This window comes from Hypomesus nipponensis, chromosome 27 (assembly GCF_054491055.1).
Source record: "Hypomesus nipponensis isolate SF chromosome 27, ASM5449105v1, whole genome shotgun sequence".
Classification (NCBI taxonomy): Eukaryota; Metazoa; Chordata; class Actinopteri; order Osmeriformes; family Osmeridae; genus Hypomesus; species Hypomesus nipponensis.
Genome location: NC_140387.1, coordinates 12605595 through 12629188, shown reverse-complemented (window position 1 = coordinate 12629188; position 23594 = coordinate 12605595). Strand labels below are relative to the sequence as shown.

Genomic DNA, 23594 nt, shown 5'->3' with positions numbered 1-23594 from the left:
TTGTACATTTTAGTAGCTTTGTAGAGGTGGTAGAGGAGAGGAAGAAGTCTTATCCTCCCCTATCAAGGTTGTGGGCTGTTGTTCTGAGGACTTGACTACAGCTTTGACAATGTCCATGTCAGCATCACCTGATGCATTGACAACAGTGCATCAGTGCAACATTCTCCAGCTCCTCGGTCATAACCCTAAGTCCTTGTTTGTTGCAAGATCTGGAAAGGAAATTCTTCCTACAAACTCAGTCTCTGCATTGAAGTTAACGATGGGGTGGGTGCTTTCACTACGTCTCTGATGCATTTTGTCTTTGATGGAAGGACCGTTGCTATAACTTCAAAAACAACATTATTGCTTAAGCAATATAGTACGAGTGCGAGTGGGATTGGTAAGGGTTATTCCCACGGGTGGGGTTCGGCCGTAGCCACGAGGCCAGAGGCCGAGTGGCGTAGGCAACATTGTGTACGGTTGACAAACAGTAAATTTAATTTTACAGTATGTTTGACAAGAAGATTTGCTAGCTAACCAGCCATGTCACTGTCCCAAAATCAATATAAACATTTTCACGAACAAAGTATCGGCCATACTAGTACTAGGCTTCAGTACGGCCACAGCCTGTGGAGCGAGTTGAATAGCAAATGGATGTGAGATGACCACATCAAACTTTACATTTTGTCCAAACAGTAATTATAATTTTACAGTATGTTTAACAACAAGACTAGCCAGCTATCGAACCCTGCATTGTCCCCAAATAAAATCAAGATTTTTAAGAAGAAAATAATCGGCCATGTGTAGAGTTGCTGCTGCTGTCGTGTTGGCCGCAGCCCGTCTGAAGTTGATTGACTACCGAGATGAATAGCGAATGGGATGTGAGATGAGCGGTTACGTGACACTGACACAGTACAATTTTTCAAATTGGTTAAAATAAATATTCTTAAAATCTCTCATTGTTGTAAATTCAAGTTAGCTTGTTAAAGTCTTTTCAAAATTGTAAATGGAGGCTTTGACAGGTTTACATCGTCAAGGATGAATTTTGTTTAAGCAAAATGGTGTACACTGTGCTTCCAACAACATTTCAACGAGGCAAACAATATCAAATGTCAGTATTCTCTTCCACCATCTTCTGAAACGCTGATTTGCTTAGTTTTGTTGGGTTTAGTATAATGCCACCTATATACTCAAAAACATCTAGGCGTAACAATTACTTGGCGGGCCCGAGTGCAGATCTCAGCAACGGGCCCCTTAACCGACCTATCGTCAGGCGAAATTATTGAGTGTTGATCTTAGCGAGGCGCATGGAAATGTACTAATGTATTACTGCCTGATGAACGATACTGTGCAGTGGACACATAAATTCTGGTGTCTGTGAAGGGCACGTTCACTCTTTTTAATTTCGTTTAATAATGTGCCTTATTTCTAGAGAAACACACCGTTAACAGTCTTGTGTCCAAGGTTACCCAACCTGTCAATCGCTGGTGTGCTTTCTTTCTTTCTTTCTTCTACTGTTTATGCATGGCAAGTGTGTGAACGCCGCATCGCGTAGAGGCAGAGAGTGATATTGCAGACGGCAGCCACATATTGAAAAAAAGAACTGAACTAACCTAAGCTAGTTCATTATTTGGAGCTTTGAACTTATTTCAACATTTTGAATTATGAACTTAAGTAGTTAGTTCATGTAGAAAGTGAACTTTCCCAACACTGCTTATTACAATACACATTGTGAATTTATTGGTGAATGTTTGATTAGATTTTTGTTAGCTAGATATGCTAGCTTAACGTTTAGCCTATCTAGCTTTAGCTATTTTCCAACAACATCCTGTACATTGTTTTCAATATCTAACCTGGCTGCTGCCTTGTGCCTATACGTGCATTTAATGACGTTTAATAGCCATGTCTAAATGCATTCAATAGGCTATACCAGACAGTAAACGTTAGCCTACCCTGGTCGCTGAGTTTCACTCATTGCTGTTGGGCTGGGGGTCAGACGTAGCGTCCTCTTGAACACCTAAATAAACAAAACAAATCCAAAAGAAGATAATTTTGCCGGTTTTGCCACCCTTTCATCCTGCTCTTTTCAATCGTGCCGCTTCCTGCAGCCACTTTTGTGTTTTTGAATGAAGGGCATGGGGTAGCCTACTTATCGCAATTATTCAACATGCAACGCAATGCAACACACCAGGATGGCAAACGATCACAACTTGTGGGTGGGCTATAGAATCTTTGACAACATATTACACAGACAATATTACTTAATAAAAACGAGATGTGTTTCATTCAGCAAAAGGCAAATGAGGCTAAATGAATTATTTGCTGTTGTTAAGACTGACTATTGTTAAAATGTTTATTGGACAGGTGGACCATAATTGAGAAATTTTTGCGAATTGATCGGACAGGATCATATGTTAGCCTTTCTGTGATTTACGCGGAGCGAGGGGCCCGGTCAGTTCTTCAGGTAGAGTTCTCACTTGAGATCGAGGACGGGCCCACTTTCGCCACGGGCCCTAGTGCAGCTGCACTCCCTGCACTCCCTATAGTTACGCCACTGTGCATGACATTACCTTATTCAAATTGAAATGAGTGACCATTTTAGAGGGTTTACAAGCCTGTGTTCGGGCTAATTCAGAATTAACTTTTATATTGAATGTCAAGTCTATGTTTTAGCAAAAAAGGGTATGTGTCCAAAAACATGTTCTGGGTAGGAGTTACATGACATAAGCTAAATTGTTTACATCTCACCCCAAACAAAGATAAAACCTTACAGTAATCTCACAAAATCATGTATTCCATAAGTATGTAATCATGCCAATGCAATTTAGACAAGTCCAATGGATTCATAGACCCAGAAAACATGGGGTTAGACACCAAGATTACCTGGCTTGGTCAAATAACGGAGTTAGGATATTTTAAGGGCTTCCAGCCCATCTTGGACGCCATCTTGAAAATGACACCTTTCTAGTGGTCAAACTTTGGTAAACTTTTAGTATGTTATTGAGGACACATTGTACTACAAAAAACAGCTGAGAAACCTTTTATTATAATTTTTTTAGGGCTAGGTGTTTTTTCATATAGGCAGCCGCCTAAAAGCACTGTATTCATGTCACATTCTCATTGGGGGCTGAGCACCCCTAAATGTCTGATCCTAGAATCGCCCCTGCAAGTGTGTATGTATGCTTCTCAGCTGTATAGGTCTTTTCCACCCCAGACTCGAAGAAGACTCACTGTTTTCTGTAAATACATTGAAATAGCTCGAGTCATTGACACGAGTCTGACATCCCATGAGAAATATCCATGTATAGGCTAGTATTATTGCGGTACTAACCAGAGAATGTGTAGTACTAACCGTTTCCATGATCTCTCAACCGAACCTAATTAGTTGCGCACGACTAGTTGCGCAATTTGATAGGACAATGGATTTAGACAGACAGTACAAGGATCGAATTGTATTTCAAGTTTTCTAGTTGGTCCGCTTTTCTCGACGTATGATTGGACGAATAACTTTTCTTTGTGCAAGTCCAGCCCTTATTTATTATGGTGCCATCGTGGTTTGTTTTTAGTTAGCTAACTTGATAGCTTCATGTATTTAGCAGTTTGTCTTATGATATATTTTATGAACCTGGTACTTTTACACGGCCGGATCGATATGCAGATGTTTAGTAACTTGAAGGAATCGTAGCCTGCTTGCTCTTGCGCTGTTTGTTTCTGCCAAAATTAGCTTACATTGCGTGCTCGGCATGTGTTTACACTCAACATGGAAACAAAAAGAGTGGAGATTCCAACAGGCGTCTTAGACGATCTCTGCAGGTAAACTGTTGAGCTTTCGTTTGTTATAATACTTAAACAGACATAATTTTTGGGAAATAAATGTATGTATGTTAATGCTAACAGCGTTTGTGGTCCGTATGCCTGTCAGCATAACAAAGGTGAGCTACGCGTCATGCGGATGTTGTCTTCCTCGGCGCTCGCCAGCTCGGTTCTGTTTTATGTAGTAGAACATTTATTTACCGAAATTGTTATTTTGTTGTTGTTCTGCCAGCTATGTAATTGTCTTTTGTGTGCGCTGTTGTTGGTGTTAAATGCATGTTTACAATATTACCTCACTTTAAGTAGACTGTTGCATTACATTTTGGGCCTAAAATCCATTTGGGAAACAGTATTTATGCTTCATATTTGTCCAGAAGCTAATCTCCCTCCTTAATATCCCTCTCTTCTTCACGTTTATCCTCCAGTCGATTCATCCTCCACATCCCTAGTGAAGAGAGGGACAATGCCATTCGTGTGTGCTTCCAGATTGAGCTTGCACACTGGTTTTACCTGGACTTCTGCATGGAGAATGCACCAGGACTACCTCAGTGTGGGATAAGGGACTTTGCTAAGGCTGATATCCTTTTCTGGCAATAATAATGCCAAGTAAATAGTAATTTTATCATGTGTCAGCATGAAATACCTTGATCGGAAATTTGATTGGCACGTCAAATTTTCAAGGTATTCTCCAGGTATTCTTTAGGCATTCTTTAGGCATTCTTTAGGCATTCTCAAGGTATTTTATTCTGATTCATAATGATGTAATGGTCAGATATGCATTGATCCCTCATAATTACCCAGTCCATTCACACCTACATGTATCAAGGACATTGTCAACGATTTAGCACTTCTAGCTTTATGATATTTTGATAAAACTGCCCTAGTCACTTTTTGTTGACCAAAGCGTATACAATATGCTCCTTGACCACAATATACTTTTTAATCATTGTCCATTCTTGCTTCCCCAAGGGGGGGATGTACAGAGAGTTTTAGAGCAATGGAAAGAGTATAAAATGGGTGTTCCGACCTACGGTGCAATTATTCTAGATGAGACGCTGGACAATGTAAGTATACTGGAGTAATATTTACTTTGAGCTACGGAATATGTTACAGTGTTTCCCCTAGGATTTTTTTTAGCAGTGGGGACAAGTGAGATCTGCCCCCACCCCCACCCCCCGGGCCAAAACAAAGTGCTATATTTCGAAGCAGCTTAATGTAATAGCTAATGTAATATTGCACATATTTTTGTCCTATTTCCCCTAAAGAAATAACATTTGCATACTTAGACACCTTACAGTTTCTAAATGGCATAAATGCTGCCAATTAATAATTGACGTAACAACTTATTGTAAATGCAGTGGCCCAGCCTATAGATTAAGGCCATTCGGAAGGATGTACACTGTCTGCTTCATTTGATCTTGATAGGCTAAGCATTCTGTAGCAAATAATAACAATATACCCACTATATTTATTAAAACTAGGATACTTAAGCATAATAATGCACCTAAAATACAAACGTGAGCAAGGGCAGCAATCGCTATCGAATCAACAGACGTGCAATTTTGCTAGCAGGGGAAGAATACAAACAATGAAAATCACCAGTTAGCTTAATTTAAATTTACAAAAACTATAGACTAATACAATAACAGGCTTAAATGAACTGACAACATAAGTTATACGACTTACAGTTGAGATTCACAGCGCAATCTCAACTGCGCTGTGAAGCGCGCCTGTGCTATTCTCCGACATGCGCTCTAACAATCACAGCTGATAGACGGTCTAAAATTTTGTACAGCTGTAATTCTGATAACGTGGCGGCATAAATTTTACCGTGGCGGGCCGCCACGGAAAAATCAACATAGGGGAAACACTGTGTTATTTTTATCATTAACATGCTAATTAAATATATGGGAATGGCCCATGCTTTGTATTTTATTCTGCAGGCATTACTTGTTCAGGGCTATTTGGCCAAGTCGGGGTGGGGTTTTCCAAAAGGAAAAGTCAATGAGGATGAGGCTCCCCATGACTGTGCAGTTCGTGAAGTGAGTAAATTGCTGAGTGTGAATAATTCCATATAATAGGCCATATTGATCACCACAGTCTGTCATGTAATCAGGGCTCCAGACAAAACATTTTTACAGGAGAACTGTAGGCACTAACTGAACTTAAGGGGCACAGGCAGGGAGAACATCATAACCAACTCAACTTCATCTTTATTCTTCACTTTAATGCAGATTTTTTGATATCGTCAGATCACCCAGCCCTAAATTCACAGTCACATTTAATCGTCATGTTTGACTTTTATGGACAATTAGTGTGACGCCATGAAAGCGAAACACATGAGTGTAGATGACGTAACCCACGCAGTTGACTAATCAATCAGCGACCCTCACCCCTCACACACATTGGCCAACTCTGGCAGACTTTCTCCCTCCTCGTTTTTCAACAACAACAAAATAAAGTATAATTTGCAGGTCGCACATATGCGAGTAGTTGTCAAAAATACTCGCATGGTCTAGAAAAACGTGGTCGCAGTCTGGAGCCCTGAGGTTTGTCTTTCCTGCAAAGGTTTTGGAGGAGACTGGTTTTGATATCAGAGATCGCATCTGCAAAGACACGTACATTGAGCAGAAAATCATGGATCAGTTGGCCAGATTGTACATAATACCAGGGGTATCTAAGGAGACCAAGTTCAACCCCAAAACAAGGAAGGAAATAAGGGTACAGTTGCTTCTCTATTTTCCCATCTCTTATTCCTGTTTGTGGTAGAATTTATCAGTGTAACTTTTAACATTTAACTCAAAGTTAAACCTTAGTGACATGATGACCAAAATGTATTTTTGTCAATTTTTTTTCCCCAGAATATTGAGTGGTTTCCTATTGAAAAACTACCTTGTCACAGGAGTGACATGACGCCGAAGTCTAAATTAGGTCTTGCCCCCAACAAGTTTTTCATGGCCATTCCTTTTGTAAGGTAGGTGCGTCCTGAAGAGTGGGGTCATCTACTGATATACACATGGGTATATGGGAAATTATGGCATCATTTTATTACCTTTTTTTAAATACTCAGGGTTCGAAATTAACGTTTTTGATCACCAGCGTGGCTGGTAAATTTAGAGTTACCAGCCACGCTGGTGATCAAAAAAGTTCATTTCGAACCCAGAGCATTCACAGAATTTCCACTAGCCAAATTTATTCCAGTGAAAATAAGAACAATTATGAATTTCACTGAATGCCTTTGATCATTTTATTAACATTGCTGCCATGAAAAACACATAAAATGAAGCACAGAAGTATGATGCAAGGGTATCTGAAATCACCAACACGTGACTAAGTAAGGACTAATATACTCGTTATTAAGAGCAGTGTATTTACATTACAGAAGACTGTCAGTAAGCTACATAATGTTTTTTTCCTCATAGACTACATGTGGCAATCCTTACAAAACATGACAACATTTTCATTGTCAAACACAAGCCATTCCCGACCCGTCAGCCATTTGGCATTACATTTTCTTTTCTTCGTTTCTCTAGTGCTATCAATATTCTCATCTCCTGCCTCGTTCCTCTTCTCGAACCCAGAAGTTTGTCTTAACCACCGCCGCATTAAGATAACTTTTTACTGTACTACTCTAGCTAGCTCTTATGACCTCCTATGATCCTCTATGCTTCGTTTGACTTCTTCCTTGTGTTTTCTGGTGGACGCTCCGTTAGGGCTGGACGATAAATCAATAAAAATAACTATCGAAGTAATGACTTCCCTCGATAAAGATATCGTAAAATTAATTCATTTTCAATAATATCGATAATGTCGATAGAGAATAATTAGGAACAGCAGTCCATTTAATTTCTGTGATGCAGCAGGAAGTTGCGGAGAAATAGCCTACGCTCACTAAAATATACTGAGCACGTCGAGTGGAGTAGCTAATGTAAACCGCGGAAAATTAGTCTTATTGCCGAAAACAGTGGCAGCAATAGCCATGGCGAGGGAGCAACTTCCAATGAAGAAATTGTTGATAAAAAGGGTTAGTCTTGTTCAGTAATTTTTAAAGTTGTTTGGCTTTTGGAAATCCGACAAAGAGCAGGCAATGTTCGGTGCAAGTTGGTGTAGTAAACAAACAGGTGGTTACCAAATCTGGTAATACGACAAACTGCAAATGTGGAGTTCTTGTTCATTGAATGTAAAACTGTAAAATTATGAACTTTGTGACATGACATTTACATTTACATTACATTTAGTCATTTAGCAGACGCTCTTATCCAGAGCGACTTACAGTAAGTACAGGGACATTCCCCCCGAGGCAAGTAGGGTGAAATGCCTTGCCCAAGGACACAACGTCATTTTGCACAGCGGGGAATTGATCCGGCAACCCTCTGATTACGAGCCCGACTCCCTCACCGCTCAGCCATCTGACTCCCACATCTGACCTGAAGACATGGTTGCCGCTCGACTATGCGTCTGTACCAGCGACATTCTCATTCAAATTTCAAGACTTTTGTGACCCAAATCAAAATTCTGATGCGACAGATCATTGGGTAATCGTTTTCTCTCTTAAAGGCTGTCCTCCTCGACCTTTTTGATCTTTTTAAATCTAACTATTTGTATTATCCGTGTGTTCCTTTTGACATTTAAAATGATATCCGTTCCCGGTTTTCTGCAACCACGTTGCGCGCGCATCCCGAATGTTTACAAACAAATAATTGGTCTATTGATAAAAAGCAAGGTTTTATAAAGCTTAAGTTACTTGACCCCAGGTACACGCTCCCTGGCTGCAAACATTTCTCTCACACTGCTCTGCTTAAACCTTATGCCGAGTGTAGGGAAAAAAGTTGAGGAGGAGACTTATTTAGCGACTACTATAGATCTGTGGTCTATCGTTTGATTATCGTTATCAAATATAAATATCTATATCGCTAATTTTTTACCCATATCGCCCAGCCATACGCTCCGTTCGTTTCCAAGGTTTCTCGCACTGGTTTCACTTCAAACTGCGCGCAGCCAATGGGTGTATAAAACGTTATGTAGCATTACGGCACAGTGTTAATGGGAAACTTAACTTTGGAAAGTACTGGGGAATAAATGACCGAGAACCATGCCGAGAACAGAGCCTTATGTATCATTCATGTATCACCGGCCAAACTGGCCAGTGAGTTTTTATTAACACCCTCCAAAATGAATTTTAACCCGCATTTGGCGGGTGTTAATTTAGAACCCTGTAAATAATGTACTGCAGTACATTATTAAGTATTATAAGAACTCATCATGGAGCTCTTCGTAAAGTGGGAACAAGATGAATCTGCAAGGTCATGTTTCATTTGCTCTGGCTTGTTGGTTAAGCCATCCTCCCATCCAAACAGATTTCCCTCTGGCATGGAAAGTGCCTGGCCAATCACAATCATTTATCTCATATGGAGTGGGTTTATTACAATGACTGCACAACGTCTGCGCCTGTTGATAATGTCACTTGGAAATCGAAAATTAACTGAGAGGTTCCAGACTAATACGCATGTGCGAATTGGTCTGGTAAGGCCAGGCTAACAGATTTAAAATCTCAATGAGCTTTTCCTGGTCAAATAGATTTGAGTATTCATTTTTCTCTTTTACCTACAGACCACTCAGAGAATGGATCAACAAGCTCAAGGGAGAGTCCACAGACAGCGATGAGGATTTTGCATCCAATGGCAGTACTCCATGCAAACCTCTGGACAAAACTTGGTAAATTTCAAGCCTTGATTGAAAGGATCTCTTTATGGCAGTGGCTCTCAAGTTTTCCTTTTAAAACAATATCAGTGTTTCCCACACACAGACTAATTTGTGGCGGCGCGCCACAGAATCAAAAACTGCAGTTTTTTTCACTATTTAGGTTAAAACACGCAGCATATTCGTTCAGCTGCATTTCCTTTTCCTGCTCTCCCTCCGTCTCTCTCACTCACGTGTCTTTCTCACATACACACACAGTCACAACGTCAGCACACGTTAGCAACGATGCATACCTACGCCGTTCTAGTAAGACCGACAGCTATATCAGCTAGCCTTCAGCATTAGTGCCGTAGCTAAAGGTCTAGGAAAGTTGAGGCTACTTTTCGCTAGGTACCTACGAACATGTCTTAACTGAAGGTTCCCCTTCGTTTGGTGAGAAGTCTCAGGAGATAGCTACTTACCCGGCGTCATGGAGCCGACCAGTTAAATAGTTATTTAGCACTAGCGTTGCTACCTGCATATGCAGAAATGATTTGTTTGTTGTTTTTAATTTTGTGACGGTGTGAATCATTTTGGATAAATATTTAATATAATAAAGTTCTGTGTAACTAATTATTAACAAAGGAATTATTACGACCCCCCCCCCCGTCTGACATGAAACAACCCCAACCCCCCCCCCCCCTCCCCCCGCCACAAATAGCTTTCTAATCTGTGGGAAACACTGAATATGGGATGCCCAGTTAAGCATATTATTGGTACCCTAAGTAGGGTATGAAAGCTGAAGATACAGTTAAACTTCATTATAGTTAAATGTAAGCACTCAATGAAATGTAGAAAGTTGTTTTCCCGAACCAGTGCTATGGTGGCTCCCCTTACGGAAAGAAAATATATTTACCAATATATGATTTTAAATACATTTTAATATATTGTAATTTATTATTTTCCATTACATTGACGAATATATTATATATGGAAATACATGTGATAATATATTGATGACAAATATATTACTAATATATTATAAACTATAATATATATATTCATGTAATATATATTTCAAAATACAGCAATGATTGCCGTTTTCCATATATTGCAATATATTGAACATGAATATATAATATATGTTGTTATATATCCCAAAATCTATGTAATTATGTATTCATAAATAACCACCATAATGTATGCCGCTTTATATGGGGAAATGTATGGGTTATATATATATATATATAAGATATAGTGTCACATGTATGCTTTATATATGGTAGAATATATTTTAAATATATGTAAAATTGTATGGAAAGATATATTGTACAATGCATGTGTACACATATGAGAACATGCCCATACAATGTACAGACATAAATGGTGATATTTACATTCAGTCATTTAGCAGACGCTCTTATCCAGAGCGACTTACAATAAGAACAGGGACATACCCCGAGGCATAAATACCGTAAGATTGACATTTATTTAGGGGGAAATGGCTAATTCAAAAGAAGTTTGCTGGAAGCGATCATTGTCAGTATATATTTCAAATATTTTTCCATATAATTTTACCCATATGTAAAATATATTCCACAATATATTGAACACATATCTGTACATTTATATCATGTATATCTTTCCATATAATTAGGATTCCCCGTCAGGAATAGGCTTTAAGGTGACTTCCCCCAGCAGTACCCTGCAACGTTTCACCTTAATATGTGAAAATATGACTGAATTAGTCACATTTGGTCCAAGCTCAAACAGCTCTATGATTGCCATAGGAGAAACGTCTTATTTTATTATTCAGTAACTGAACACTGCAAAGTCGAGATCTTGGAATGGCTCAATTGAATGAGAGGTTGTGCTGGTAAACGGGTGCCAGGTTCAACTCCAGACATGGGCATTTTTTTTTTTTTTTGACAAAACAAAGTTTCTAGTTTTCTGGGTAATCCCGGTGTAACTACCTATTATGTCAATTTACAATATTTTGCCATTTTGAAGGAGGAATTCGCCATTGCAGCTATGCAGCTATATTTTTTACATGTAATTCAAATATATTCTACCATATATTAAACATATATGTGACATTATATCTTTACATATATTACCAATACATTTTCCCATATAAATCGGAATACATTATGGTGGTATTTATAGATATAAAATTGCATATATTTTGGGATATATAAACACGTATATAATATATTCATGTGGAATATGTTGCAATATATGGAAAACGGCAATCATTGCTGTATTCTGCAATATATTACATGAATATATATTATAGTTTATTATATATTAGTAATATATTTATCATCAATATATAATCTCATGTATTTCCGTACAATATAAATATTAAATACCATATATATATATTGCCTAATATATTACATGATATTTTCGAATATACAGCAATATATTTTCCTTCCGTAAGGGTCTCCACACCAAACTAGAAAAATATTAGGTATTGTCTTTTAATATTGATCACGGCCTCTCCCACTTAAGGTCCAAGCACAGACGGGCCCAGCCACTAACTGAAGCTTCTCCAGGAGATTCTTGGGGCAAGCACAAACAAGCCAAGCCTCTCGGACAGCTGAGCCAGTATGAACTGTCGGAACTATTAACAGTCAAGGTTTGTCACTTAACTTGCATTTATTATGTTGTATAATTAGCTTTCAGTGAATCAGACATGGACGGATAAAACACAGAACCTTCTGACTTTTTTGTGTTTGGATACCGTCATATTATTTAACCAAGCAGTGTTTCCCACATAGTGATTTATATTTGTAGTGGTAGGCAGGGGCGGAGCCGGACATTGTAAACATTTGGGCCCCAGGTCAAACATATGTCCTAGTATCGGTTAGATGTGAGTATTTAAAGGGACTTCCAACAACAAATGCAAGTGCGCGTTGCTGGCGAGAATTAATTTTGCATTAGTTTTAGTGTAAAATAGTTTTTGGAGCTTTACGTAATATAAAGTTGGACTCATCGTTATATTTGCCGAATGTATTTAACTATGAATATTATATATTTAATTTGAATGTATCTGTTTTGGACACAATTGTGCAGAGAATTATGATACTAACTGTTCGTAAACTCTGGATTGATTCTCCTGCCGATTCTCTGAAAAAAACGTTTGTCCCGCTCATTGATTCAGAGTGTGCACGGAGAGAGGGGGCTATTCTCAGACGTGTCCGTTATAGTGAGTGAGAGAGAACGCGAGCGGGAAAAGAAGGGGCTGAGTGAATCAATATGCTGTGTGCGCAGCTCTACAATAATTTTTTTTTTTTTTACTATTTATTGTCGGCCACCACAATTAAATCAATGTGTGGGAAAATAAGTAAAACAGTTGTGCATTTGAGCATTGGTTCACTCGACAGTAATATGTTTTGGTTTATCAGCTTGACATTCTTGTCTGTGACCATCAGAGGGGGATGTGTACACACTTTCAGTGGATTCTAGCCTGACGTTGTCATACTCATAATTCTAGTCAGAATATGAGTCTGAAAACTCTCCGTTAGTCTGTGACTACCGAGCGTGTTTCAACCGAACTCGTAAAACTAATGTCTCTTTGCTCAATTGGATAGACCTACAACCAATCAGAGCAACGTAATATGTTGTTTGTTGAAAACGAATTCAACCCAAGGGCTCTTTCGTGACGTTGTTGATTACGTTACTGTTGATCTGTCCATCATCGTATAAAGCCCACCCTGGCAATTTCATTGGTCCGTCCCGATCCTGGTTTTATGTAGTTGTTCCCAATACGAGACCCTCCAGACCCAACTTTCCGACCAATTTTTTTTGTGGGCGGGGAGAAGTTGGGCTGGCAGCCAGGCTAAGTGTATTCCTCAATAGTTCCACAATATGCCTGTATACCTGTTCCAAACCTCTCAAATATGTGTTTTTTCATGACAGAATCCCAGTGTGAAAGGCAATGGAAAGAAACATCAGGACTCTGTTAACCTAAAGAAAAGGGCCAATGACAATGGAGTCAGCAGCCAGCAGGTGAAACTAGCTTCAATGAGTATCAATATCACCCTGGGTCCAAATTGAAATAATCATTTTTAAATGTGGTTTGACTATCATTTAGTCAAATCAAACATCTGTTGATGGATGTGGGCATTATCAGGGTTATTTAACTTCCCTAAAACATGAATGCTTTAGGGATGCATGATAATATCTGCCCGTCATGGGTATCAGCAAATAAAAGCTTCAAAACGTAATTATCGGCATCTGCAGATATGAAACTTTCTGCCGATGTACCTGGCTGATAAGGTGACGTGCAAATTCTGCGCACGCAAAGCAAATGTTTAATTAAGCAATAAGCCCTTTGCGTTGTGCCTAACAACTCCCCTTACATGTTCTAAAATCAGCGCAAAACACGGACTTGCAGGCCTTAATGCTTTTCTAAAACTAACTACAAATATTTGATATGGTTTCCTAAATAAAGACAATCAAAATTAAGAAACAAAAATATGTAATAATAAACCGTCATTCTTCCTTCACTTCAAAGTATAGTTCCTACATAAATCGTTGCCACGCAACAGATTGAAAACAGTGGGCGGCCCATATCGTCTTTATAGTGCCTGCTTCATTCCTTGCCTTTGCTAACGCTTCGATTTCAGCCTCTGTCTTCTCTGCATGCCTGGTCTTTTTAAACTCTTTCTCCTCCATTCTGTCAATAGTCTCCCACCACTCGTCAAATGTCAGCCCACCCAGAAAATCAAAATTCACAACAAATGTTGCCATTCTCTTTACGACTAGGTTGCTTGCTACCGTGTAACTTTGTAATGTCTTTTTTAATTTGAAATATTCGATGCGCAGTAATATGGAATGTTGAGAGGACAACTTGAAAGGTTATGCTGGATTTACAACAGCATGGAACGCAATATAGCCATCAGAATCAAGGATTGGAACAATCAGTTTTAGAAGTTACTATGAGAGCTTGAGAGTTTGTAAAGTGTCAGTGATGCGATACATTTTAAGTTTACAGAGTTACAGCTGCATTTCTGTGCATGTGTCATTGTCAACAACACAGTTTTAAGGAAACTGTAGTTGTTCAAGTTCAAATCGTGCAACCCTAAAATGCTTATATTGTTGATTTATGTAATTTTACTTAAATTGTGGACATATGTAATAATGTGTACACATATGATTATGATTTAAATTAGGAAAAGTCAAGAACAATGGCCACGAAAAAGATAACATAATCATCAAGAAATTATTTAATTCAGAAACATTAGTCTCACAATTATTGGTCTACCCCCTAGCCAATACAACATTTCTCAGAAACAGAGACAACTGTCTCTCATAATATTTGAGAATATAGAGGAACTAATAACTAAGCCATTTTAGCCTGGGTGGTCAAAGATGACCAAATGCTCAAATGAACTTAGAGTTCATAAATTAAAATCTTCCTTGGAGTATAGTAATTTGAAAAAGAAAGTACACCCTCTTTTAATTCTATGGATTTATGTATCAGAGCATAAAAAAAAGTAATCTGGTACTTGGCAGGTCTTCAAATTTGATTAATACAACCTTAGAACAGCAACACATGACATATTGTGTGTCATGATTTATTCTCCTCACTGGAGAAGCCATCTGTTCACCCTTGCTGCGTTCCTAGTAATTTAGAGGCTAAGTAGTAGCCATGTGTTTCTAATCAAATGCCCTAGATTAATGGATCATCAGCAAGTATGACCACCTCAATAAAAGCTGAAGTTTTAGTAGGTTGCTGGTCTAGAGCATTCAGGTGTGTGTTATACAATGGCAAGGAGGAAAGACATCCGCAATGACCTTACAAAAGCAAGTGTTGCTGCCCATCAATCTGAGAAGGGTTATGAGGCAATTTCCATAATTATACATACGAGATGGAAAACATTCAAGACAGTTCCACGTCAGACACGCCCCAGCAAATTGTCCACGACTTTTGGAACAATGTCCTTTCGACAGACAAGACCAAAGTAGAGATGTTTGGCCATGATGCACACTGTCACATTTGGCAAAAACCAGACACAGCATACACCTCATACCACCTGTCAAGCATGGTGGTGGATGGGTACAGTAATGATTTGGGCTTGTTTGCAGCCACAAGACCTGGGCACCTCAATCATTAAGTTTACCTTGAACTCCTGTATTCTAGAGTCAAATGTGAGGCCATCTGCCCGACAGCTAAAGCTTGGCCAAAATTGGGTCATACAACAGGAAAAGGTTCCCAAGCACACCAGCAAATCCACAACAGAATGTCTGTAAAATAAAAGAATCAAGGTGTTGCAATGGCTCAAAGTCCAGACCTCAACTCAATTGAAATGCTGTGGCGGGACCCTAAGAATAGTGGGCCAAAATTCCTCCACAACAGTGTGAGAAAGTCTTAAAGAAAACAATTACTTTAAGTTCTGCTAAAGGTGGTTCTACAAACTATTGAATCATAAGATGTATTTAGCTTTTCACACATGGCTTTCCATTTTGGCTTTATTTTTGTTAAATAAATCATGACATTGTGTAAAATGTCATGTTTTGTTGTTCGTCTGAAGTTGTATTTGCTCATTTTAAGACCTGCTAAGGACCAGGTTATTTTATATTATGTCCTGATGCGTAGAACCATAGAATTCAAGGAGGGTGTACTGTCTTTTCACATGACTGTACATCAATTCGATTTAGGTCATCCATTACTGGCAAGACCAAATGCAACATGCATATTTTTATTAAGTTTGTATACATTTTTTAAGGGATCTTTTACTTTAAATGTAAGATTGTTATGCTATTTTGAGTGTTTGTGTGTGTGTATATATGTATTATTTTCATCTTTTACAGAAAGAGGAGAAGAAACTTCAACCAAGAAGACTACAAGACAATTTCGACACAGGTATTTCAGGATTACGCTTACAGTTTAAAGCCCCAGGAAGCTCAAATCCATGAAATTGTTCAATGTAATTTAGGGTCTTATGTACATATCAGTAAACATCTAAAAGTATTAGACATTAGTTTAAATTTAAATATTGTAATTTAAGTTTGTGTAACGCTCCTGACAGTGGGTTTTAATTGGGCGGGTTATGCCAGGGTATTTGACAAAATAAATTCCGCAAACCAATCGTCATAGAAGTTGTCCCACCCCCAACAGACGCAACTGCAACAAATCTCAACTCAAACTGAAAGATATTTGGAATAAAATGACAATATGGCACTAGTTATCACTCCAGAGCCATCATTTAGCGTTGTATTAAAATTGCTAGCTTGAGGGTGGCATCTAATGTTGCATTTGTAATGTTGTCCTAACTAGATTTTACTCAGGAGTAATATACCGTAATTTCTACCGCAATTTCTATTCACGTTATTCCACCCGCCCACTTTTTTCATCTTTTTGCACTTCCGTTGTATTGGCACTTCCGGTTTACCGGGGATATCATTCAATTCAATGGAGAGTTGCCGAGAAGTCCCGCTGCTCTGCGCTCTGCTGTGCTGCGATAAGCAGGCATTACATTAGCCGCAAACATAAGATGTTCTAACGATTTCACCGCAGGGCATATGCATTTGTTATACCTTGTTTGGAAGCTTAGGTCCTCCAGAATTCAGTTGTGCGATTAATTTTAGCCACATTTGTGTTTTTTTTTTTCTCAGCCACGAACTGCACAGTTGACGCTGGGCATCTTTATTAGCCTTAAATTAGTACCAGAGCCTGTTTAAGACATTCTCTTTTACTACTGTTATAAAGCGGCAAGTAACTAAAACGGAAATGAGAATACGCGGATGGCCACGAGCCAGTTTATGGAGAGCCTGCCCACTCTCTATTAAGCCCCATTGTACCGAATTTTGTTGTAGTTTCACCAGAGGTCCACTGGGATCCCATCTCAAGCTTTCTGGCAGAGGCCATCAGGTTTTTATTTAAAATGTCCGGTAGTTCAAAGCATTCATAATGCCATGCACCCTAACAAGGTTCCCAGGGCATTTTGGAAGAGAAACAGGCCCACAGCATCACAGATCCTCCACCAGACTTCACGGTGGGCATGAGGTGCTTTTCGGCATACTCATCTTTTGTTTTATGCCAGACCCACTTAGTGTCTGTTGCCAAAAAGCTCAATCTTAGTCTCATCCGACCAAAACACACGATCCCAGTTGAAGTCCCAGTGCCGCTTAGCAAACTCCAGACGTTTATGTTTGTGAGTGTTAGTGAGAAAAGGCCTTTTCCTTGCATGCCTCCCAAACAGCTTGTTGGCATGTAGAGAGCGTCTGATGGTTGTTTTGGAGACTTTGTGACCCCAAGATGCCGCTCTTTGATGCCATTCTGTGACAGTGAGCTTAGGACTTTTTTTTTTTTACTACTCTTACCATCCTCCTCACTGTGCATTGGTGCAAGATAAACTTGGGACCTCTTCCAGCCTTGTTTGTCACTGTTCCAGTTGTTTTAAACTTCTTAATTATTCCTCTGACTGTAGATATGGGCAAGTCTACACAAAAATGTTTCAGCAGTCATAAACTCAGGGTCCTCCCATGGCCATCTCAGTCCCCAGACCTCAACCCAATCGAAAACCTGTTAGACGAGCTAAAGAGGAGAGGGCATAAGAGACCCAGGACACTGGATGATCTAGAAAGATTGTGCAAAGAAGAATGGTCAAATATCCCTCTCTCTGCATTGTGAAATATTATAGGAGGAGATTAAGTGCTGTGTTGTTGGCAAAAGGGGTTTGTACAAAGTATTAACATCAGGAGTGCCAATAATTGTGGGACACATGATTTCATTTTTTTTTTTTTTTTTTTTAAGGAACATTTTTAGAAATCCATGACCACTTCTTAAAGAGGGGTGCCAATAATTGTGGGCGGCACTGTATGTGTGACGGTACTCCTTAACCGGTCTAAATAGCATTAATTGAAAAAGTGTTTCGACTGTTGTTTTGTTATAGAAAAAGTTATATAAGCCGCTTCGAAATATAAACTGCACCACCACAAGAAAAATGTAAAATCGGGTTATAAAGCGCAGTTTTATTTCCGAAAATACAATAGACAGCAAAGCATTTTGTAGCCCACCATTCAGTGATGATGCCTACACAGTCTTGAGAATGTTATTTTCACTCAGATTTGTGTGGATGCTTAATGAGACGCTAAATGTTTATATCATAAATACATTTTCACTATTTGAAACCATGTTTCTTGTGGCTTTAGTTAAGGTTTCCTGTTTGTGACGCCTTCCACCAGCCTTTTACTTAACCTGTTCTTGTTCTCTCCAATGCAGTCCCACCACCACATCCAGGTAGTTCCATCAACGGCCACCAGTTGCTTTCAAATGGAGACTGTGATCATTTGCTTTCCTCCAGATCCTTCCTCAACTTCAAGTTCAACAGGGAGGCCATCATGAAATGCTTTGACTCCTGAAAATGAGCGAAATGGCAGAACGATGCTTTGGTTCTGTGACATCCCACTGGCCTCTCAATATAAAGGGGCCTATGAAAAATTGAGCCATAAGAGTTTTGACCATTTGCAAGAGCCTCTCAAAGGTTTTTGAAATTTTAAATCCAGTTAAAAACAAGTGAACGAGCTCACATTGTTTCATTATTCAGGGCTTTATTGTAACTTGAGTTATGCATTAGTTAGGGGTCACGCAGTGAATCATGCATTTATTTCAATGGGGTAATGTAGGTGAAAATGTAGGCCTTCACAGTTTTCACTATTTAGGATCCAGCTCCTAGGTCATGGTTTGATAAACCAGCTGCAAACACTTATCTGTTAAATGACTCAATAATACATTAAATAAACAAGAAGACATTTTATTGAAAGCTACATTATAAGACTGGGATTCAGCCCTTGTAGAAAAACAGGTGTAAACACTGTCTTGGTCCTATTTCAGCACCAGACCACGTCCTGTTCAATGTTCTATTGTGTGTCTTCAAATCAATATATTTCATTCCTTCGTCCAGATGTTTCAGTTTTGCCACTTTACCAACTGAGTTCCCAGTTTAAATGTTTCCAGGGATGCTTGTGTGAACTGAAGAGGGGATTAGTACAAGTGATGGTACTATGCTATGCTTTACACCAAACATGCTAGAGCTCAGTCTAGGTTGGAAGGATGGAATATTTCAAGTGTTCAGATGATCATTTCCCTGTCTGTTGGAAATGCGTAATATATTTCTCATGTAATAACGGCAACTTTTAGTTGTATACATGACGTTTTTACCTGCGAAGCTCTGAATGTTTGACTCAGCTCTGATGTAGCCTCAACCTTCTGTATCTAACTGATTTCTAATGGCCTAGTCTGTCTTCCTGTCAGGGGGTCTGTAGCAGAGCTGGGTGCAGCTAGCCTAACTTGAGAGGCAAATGGCAGAGTTGCAGGACTCTGAGCAGCTCCTGTTAAGATTTCTCAGACTACTCTATGAACTAGATGGCTTTCACAGCTGCACTGATTTCCTAAGCATATGCACCAGCATGGTGTTGTTTCCTTGCAACAACATGACAACAATTTTATGAAAAGCAGAAAGTAAAAAAGGACCAAAAACTTGCTATAAGTGTGTTTGGTCAATAAATTTTTGTTCTAGAAATACAGCTAAGTGTATGGGTCTCATGTAAGTATTTCTCCCATAGATAACAAGGTAATTGTTTACAGTATATATATGGTTGTGGCCCTGGCCTAATGTTCAGTCTGTCATACCCCTCTGTAAAACATGGTGTGGAACTGCGTAGTAAATCTAGGCCCATTTTTGTGTGGTGCTGTGCATAGAACAATGAATACAGTACCATGTTTTAAGTCACAGGGGCCCAAAAGTGACCGGATTCTATTTTAAGAAAAATAAAATAACAAAAACGCACCATACTTTTGAAGAATTGTTTTTCAGAGATAGAATCTTAGTATTTTGTGGGGTGAACAAAAGGTTCTGATAAATAAAGGGGCATTGTGCAGTGCAATTTTGCTAGAAACTTGTTGCATAGAATAGTCAAGTGATGATAATGAATCTTGTCAGGATGTGTTTCATTCTCTATCTGTGACTTGTTTGTTGGTTAGACCCCTGCTGAATAGGGAAAGTGATACAATCTGACTGTCAGCAGGAACCTCTTAAGAGATTGTCAAAATTCACCTCCCCACTTTGGGAGAGTAGACTATTTTATCTTGAGCTGATGTCTCATCCTTGCATGACAGTAATTTCCCTGTCTCACTGTGGTAGACCTTCATTTTGTGTGTGTGTGTGTGTGTGTGTGTGTGTGTGTGTATTAGGGACAGATGTCTATGTTTGTGTTGGTCGCTGTCCATAAATATTGGTGAGACCAGATTCAGCTTATATCAGTGGTTACATGGTAAATACATAGGTTAAAAGAAACCTTTACCTATTTTACAGCGTTTCTGTAGTACTAAAGTGTACCAACATGTTAGTAATACTGTTAGATTAAGTTGATTCCACAAGCTACTGTCTGTCTACTCCAAATTTTGGTTGCACAATATTTAATGGTACTTTTGATATGTGTGATAGTTTTCACCATCCACTACATGGTAAATATATCATGGAATGTAAGACTTAAGGTAGCAAGTTTCCAATGGGACACATTGAATAACATCCCAGAAAGTCTATTTTATCATCTAATGCACACATATGTTCCATAAAATAAAGTGCAGCCGAAAGAATGATAACTTGTCAACCGAATTGTTAGCTATTACTGTGGCCTTATGATGAATGGAAGGTATGGGGTGTGTGATGTGCTTACAGGAAGTATGAAATATCAAGGCTTTCCTTTGGTTAACATAGAGTTCTATTTTTGAATGGATAGTTGTGTCACTTAGGTGCATATAAGCATGTTTGCTGAGAGACAGGTAATGCTTGACTTTTATTACACTATTTGATTTATGTTAATGTTATTCATGTAGATGATTTAAGGCACATTGTCAGAGATGGTCCAGTTTTTAAGAAAGTTAAAACATCCTATTGATTATTATATATTTTTTTACTTTCTTTATTGCTGCTCTACTGTTTTCTCTTTATTCTGCTCTAAGATTATGTCTCATAAGTCATTCGTATATATATATATTTTTTTTAAACAGGTTCTGTTCCATGGCACTGACATTGTAAAACATATACAGTTAAATAGTTTGGTAAAGGAGTTTAGCATACATGTTGCTTCTTATCTATTTTCCCATTAAGCTATTTCCTGAGTTATGTTTTCTATAAAGATACTTTCCTTGTCAGTCCTAATGGCCTCTTTCTTCCTCATGTCATTACGATCATCTGATTAACCTGTCTTCATCAGTGGAAAAACATGTTTTTTTAGAGACTAGGAGTAACTTTCCAATGGTTTATACAGTTTCATATGAAAATGGTCTCAAATAAACTAGTGTCATTTTATTGGTCCTAAAAGATCATTGTTTTTGTGTTATTATTATAATTTTTCATGCTGTGTACAGACAGCTAAAATAATTGTTTCAACAGATACAAGTACACATGATGGTGGTATGTAGTAATCGCAGGAAATGTCTCAGAACACAGACCCCTAGGACCTCCTGTCTCTCCCAGCACATGTTTACCCCCCTTGTCTCTGTATACATACGCCTGTATGTCTACGTATACATGCGCTTCATATCCTCGATATGGACCATATACTGTAAAGATAACAGAAACTTATAGATCAGCATCAGACACGAACTCAGTGTACCATTTGAATAACACTGGCATTTCATTTTGGGAGATGCATGCTTTTTTATGTTTTTTATTTCCCAATGAAGAAAAGAAAGATATCTAGTGCAGTCTCACTGCAAGCAAAAACAAATTCTGAACCTTTTTTGAGCACAACCTATCCAAAGGTATCAATGAAATACACTGAATAACTGTCAAATGCCCAATATTAAATTAAAACATTGATTCCATACATATGGATTATACACTCCAATGTTGAAACCCTAACCCTGTTGAAATCTACATCCAGCAGTGTAGGCTACATACTTTCGCTATACTTTTGATTTCATATATTTTAACCGAAAATAAATCAATCACTCTTAATCTAAAAATGTGTGCTTGATACTTGTGCTATTTATGAAAGTATTTCATGCCATTAAATAGCTAAACAATAGTACCTTTTTAAACCCCCTTATTAAGTTCAGTCAGCTGGAAGTTTTACACTGGCCCATGTATAATTGAACAGACAGGAGTTATTCATTAAAACTTCCTTCAGGAAAGCGTAAATTTAATGAGGGATTACCATTGCGAATGTAGCTTTTAATCCTATTTATATCAGCAAAAAGCATCTTTTCCCAACAATCCACCCTCGGGTAGGCAGAAGTATTAAGTGTTGCTCAGAACTAAAATATTTGATTGGCCTTTTATGAAAGGTTCAAAATACATAATGAATTATGTGGATCTGTTACATGGCTTTCTTAGGACCTAGGCATTGAGATTATATGGTAGATTTATTGGACTGATGCTCTTTGGGATTTGTAGTACTAATGGCTTGTGGTCTGGTTGTGGTGCTACTTTGACCTCTGAAATATTGGGAGGGAAGGAGATACAAGGAGATACGATGAATGAGTAAGAAAGAACACTTGAGTCATTCCTCTAGGTGGAGGTGTATGGTTTAGTTACTGAAAAACATATTATTGTATACTCATACTAGACCCTATGGTATATAGAAAACAAGTACTGACATTAAACATAACATCCAGTTTTAGCAATTAACATAATCTATTTAAATCTAAGTATTATGTAACATTCACTTAGGGTCATGGAGAGTGCCATTTAATGTATTGTGTCAAACATGATTGATTGTGGTCACTCTTGACATTCTGTACCTTGTTATCAGTTTTTCAGGCATTTCAGGCATTTAAAAAAACATTCCAGTTCCATTCCTGGAACAAATTGTAATGTATTTCCCCGAATGAAAAAATGAGAACTAGGGTGCTTTATACTCATGTTTTGTCAAAACATAATAATATGTACACATAATAATAATTGGCTATTTGTCCATATTAAATCTGAAAATCACCACTAACTATTAACTAGATCAATGATATTATGGTATGGTAAAAGTTGAGCATGGAAAGTTGCAAATTTACAAACCACTGAATGCTCAATATATCTTTAAAAACGTATACGTTTTACATTTAGTGTTTCTTGGTATGAATTCTTTCAACATGGTCACATCACACTGGA

General features: G+C 38.4%; 1 protein-coding gene across 2 annotated transcripts; it reads left to right on the top strand.

Annotated features, from left to right (window-relative positions):
* Window positions 1-3503: 3503 nt before the first annotated feature.
* Window positions 3504-21812, top strand: dcp2 (decapping mRNA 2). 2 transcript variants are annotated; one of them, XM_084694058.1, is made up of 11 exons: window positions 3504-3792; window positions 4218-4369; window positions 4729-4856; window positions 5736-5834; window positions 6361-6513; window positions 6654-6766; window positions 9403-9507; window positions 11986-12112; window positions 13396-13485; window positions 16294-16345; window positions 18707-21812. In XM_084694058.1, exons 1-11 carry the CDS (start codon window positions 3740-3742, stop codon window positions 18844-18846), a joined length of 1212 nt encoding a protein of 403 aa, XP_084550184.1. In that variant the 5' UTR covers window positions 3504-3739; the 3' UTR covers window positions 18847-21812. The 2 variants fall into 2 exon arrangements, with proteins under 2 accessions (XP_084550184.1, XP_084550185.1); XM_084694059.1 differs by lacking the exon at window positions 13396-13485.
* Window positions 21813-23594: the final 1782 nt, after the last annotated feature.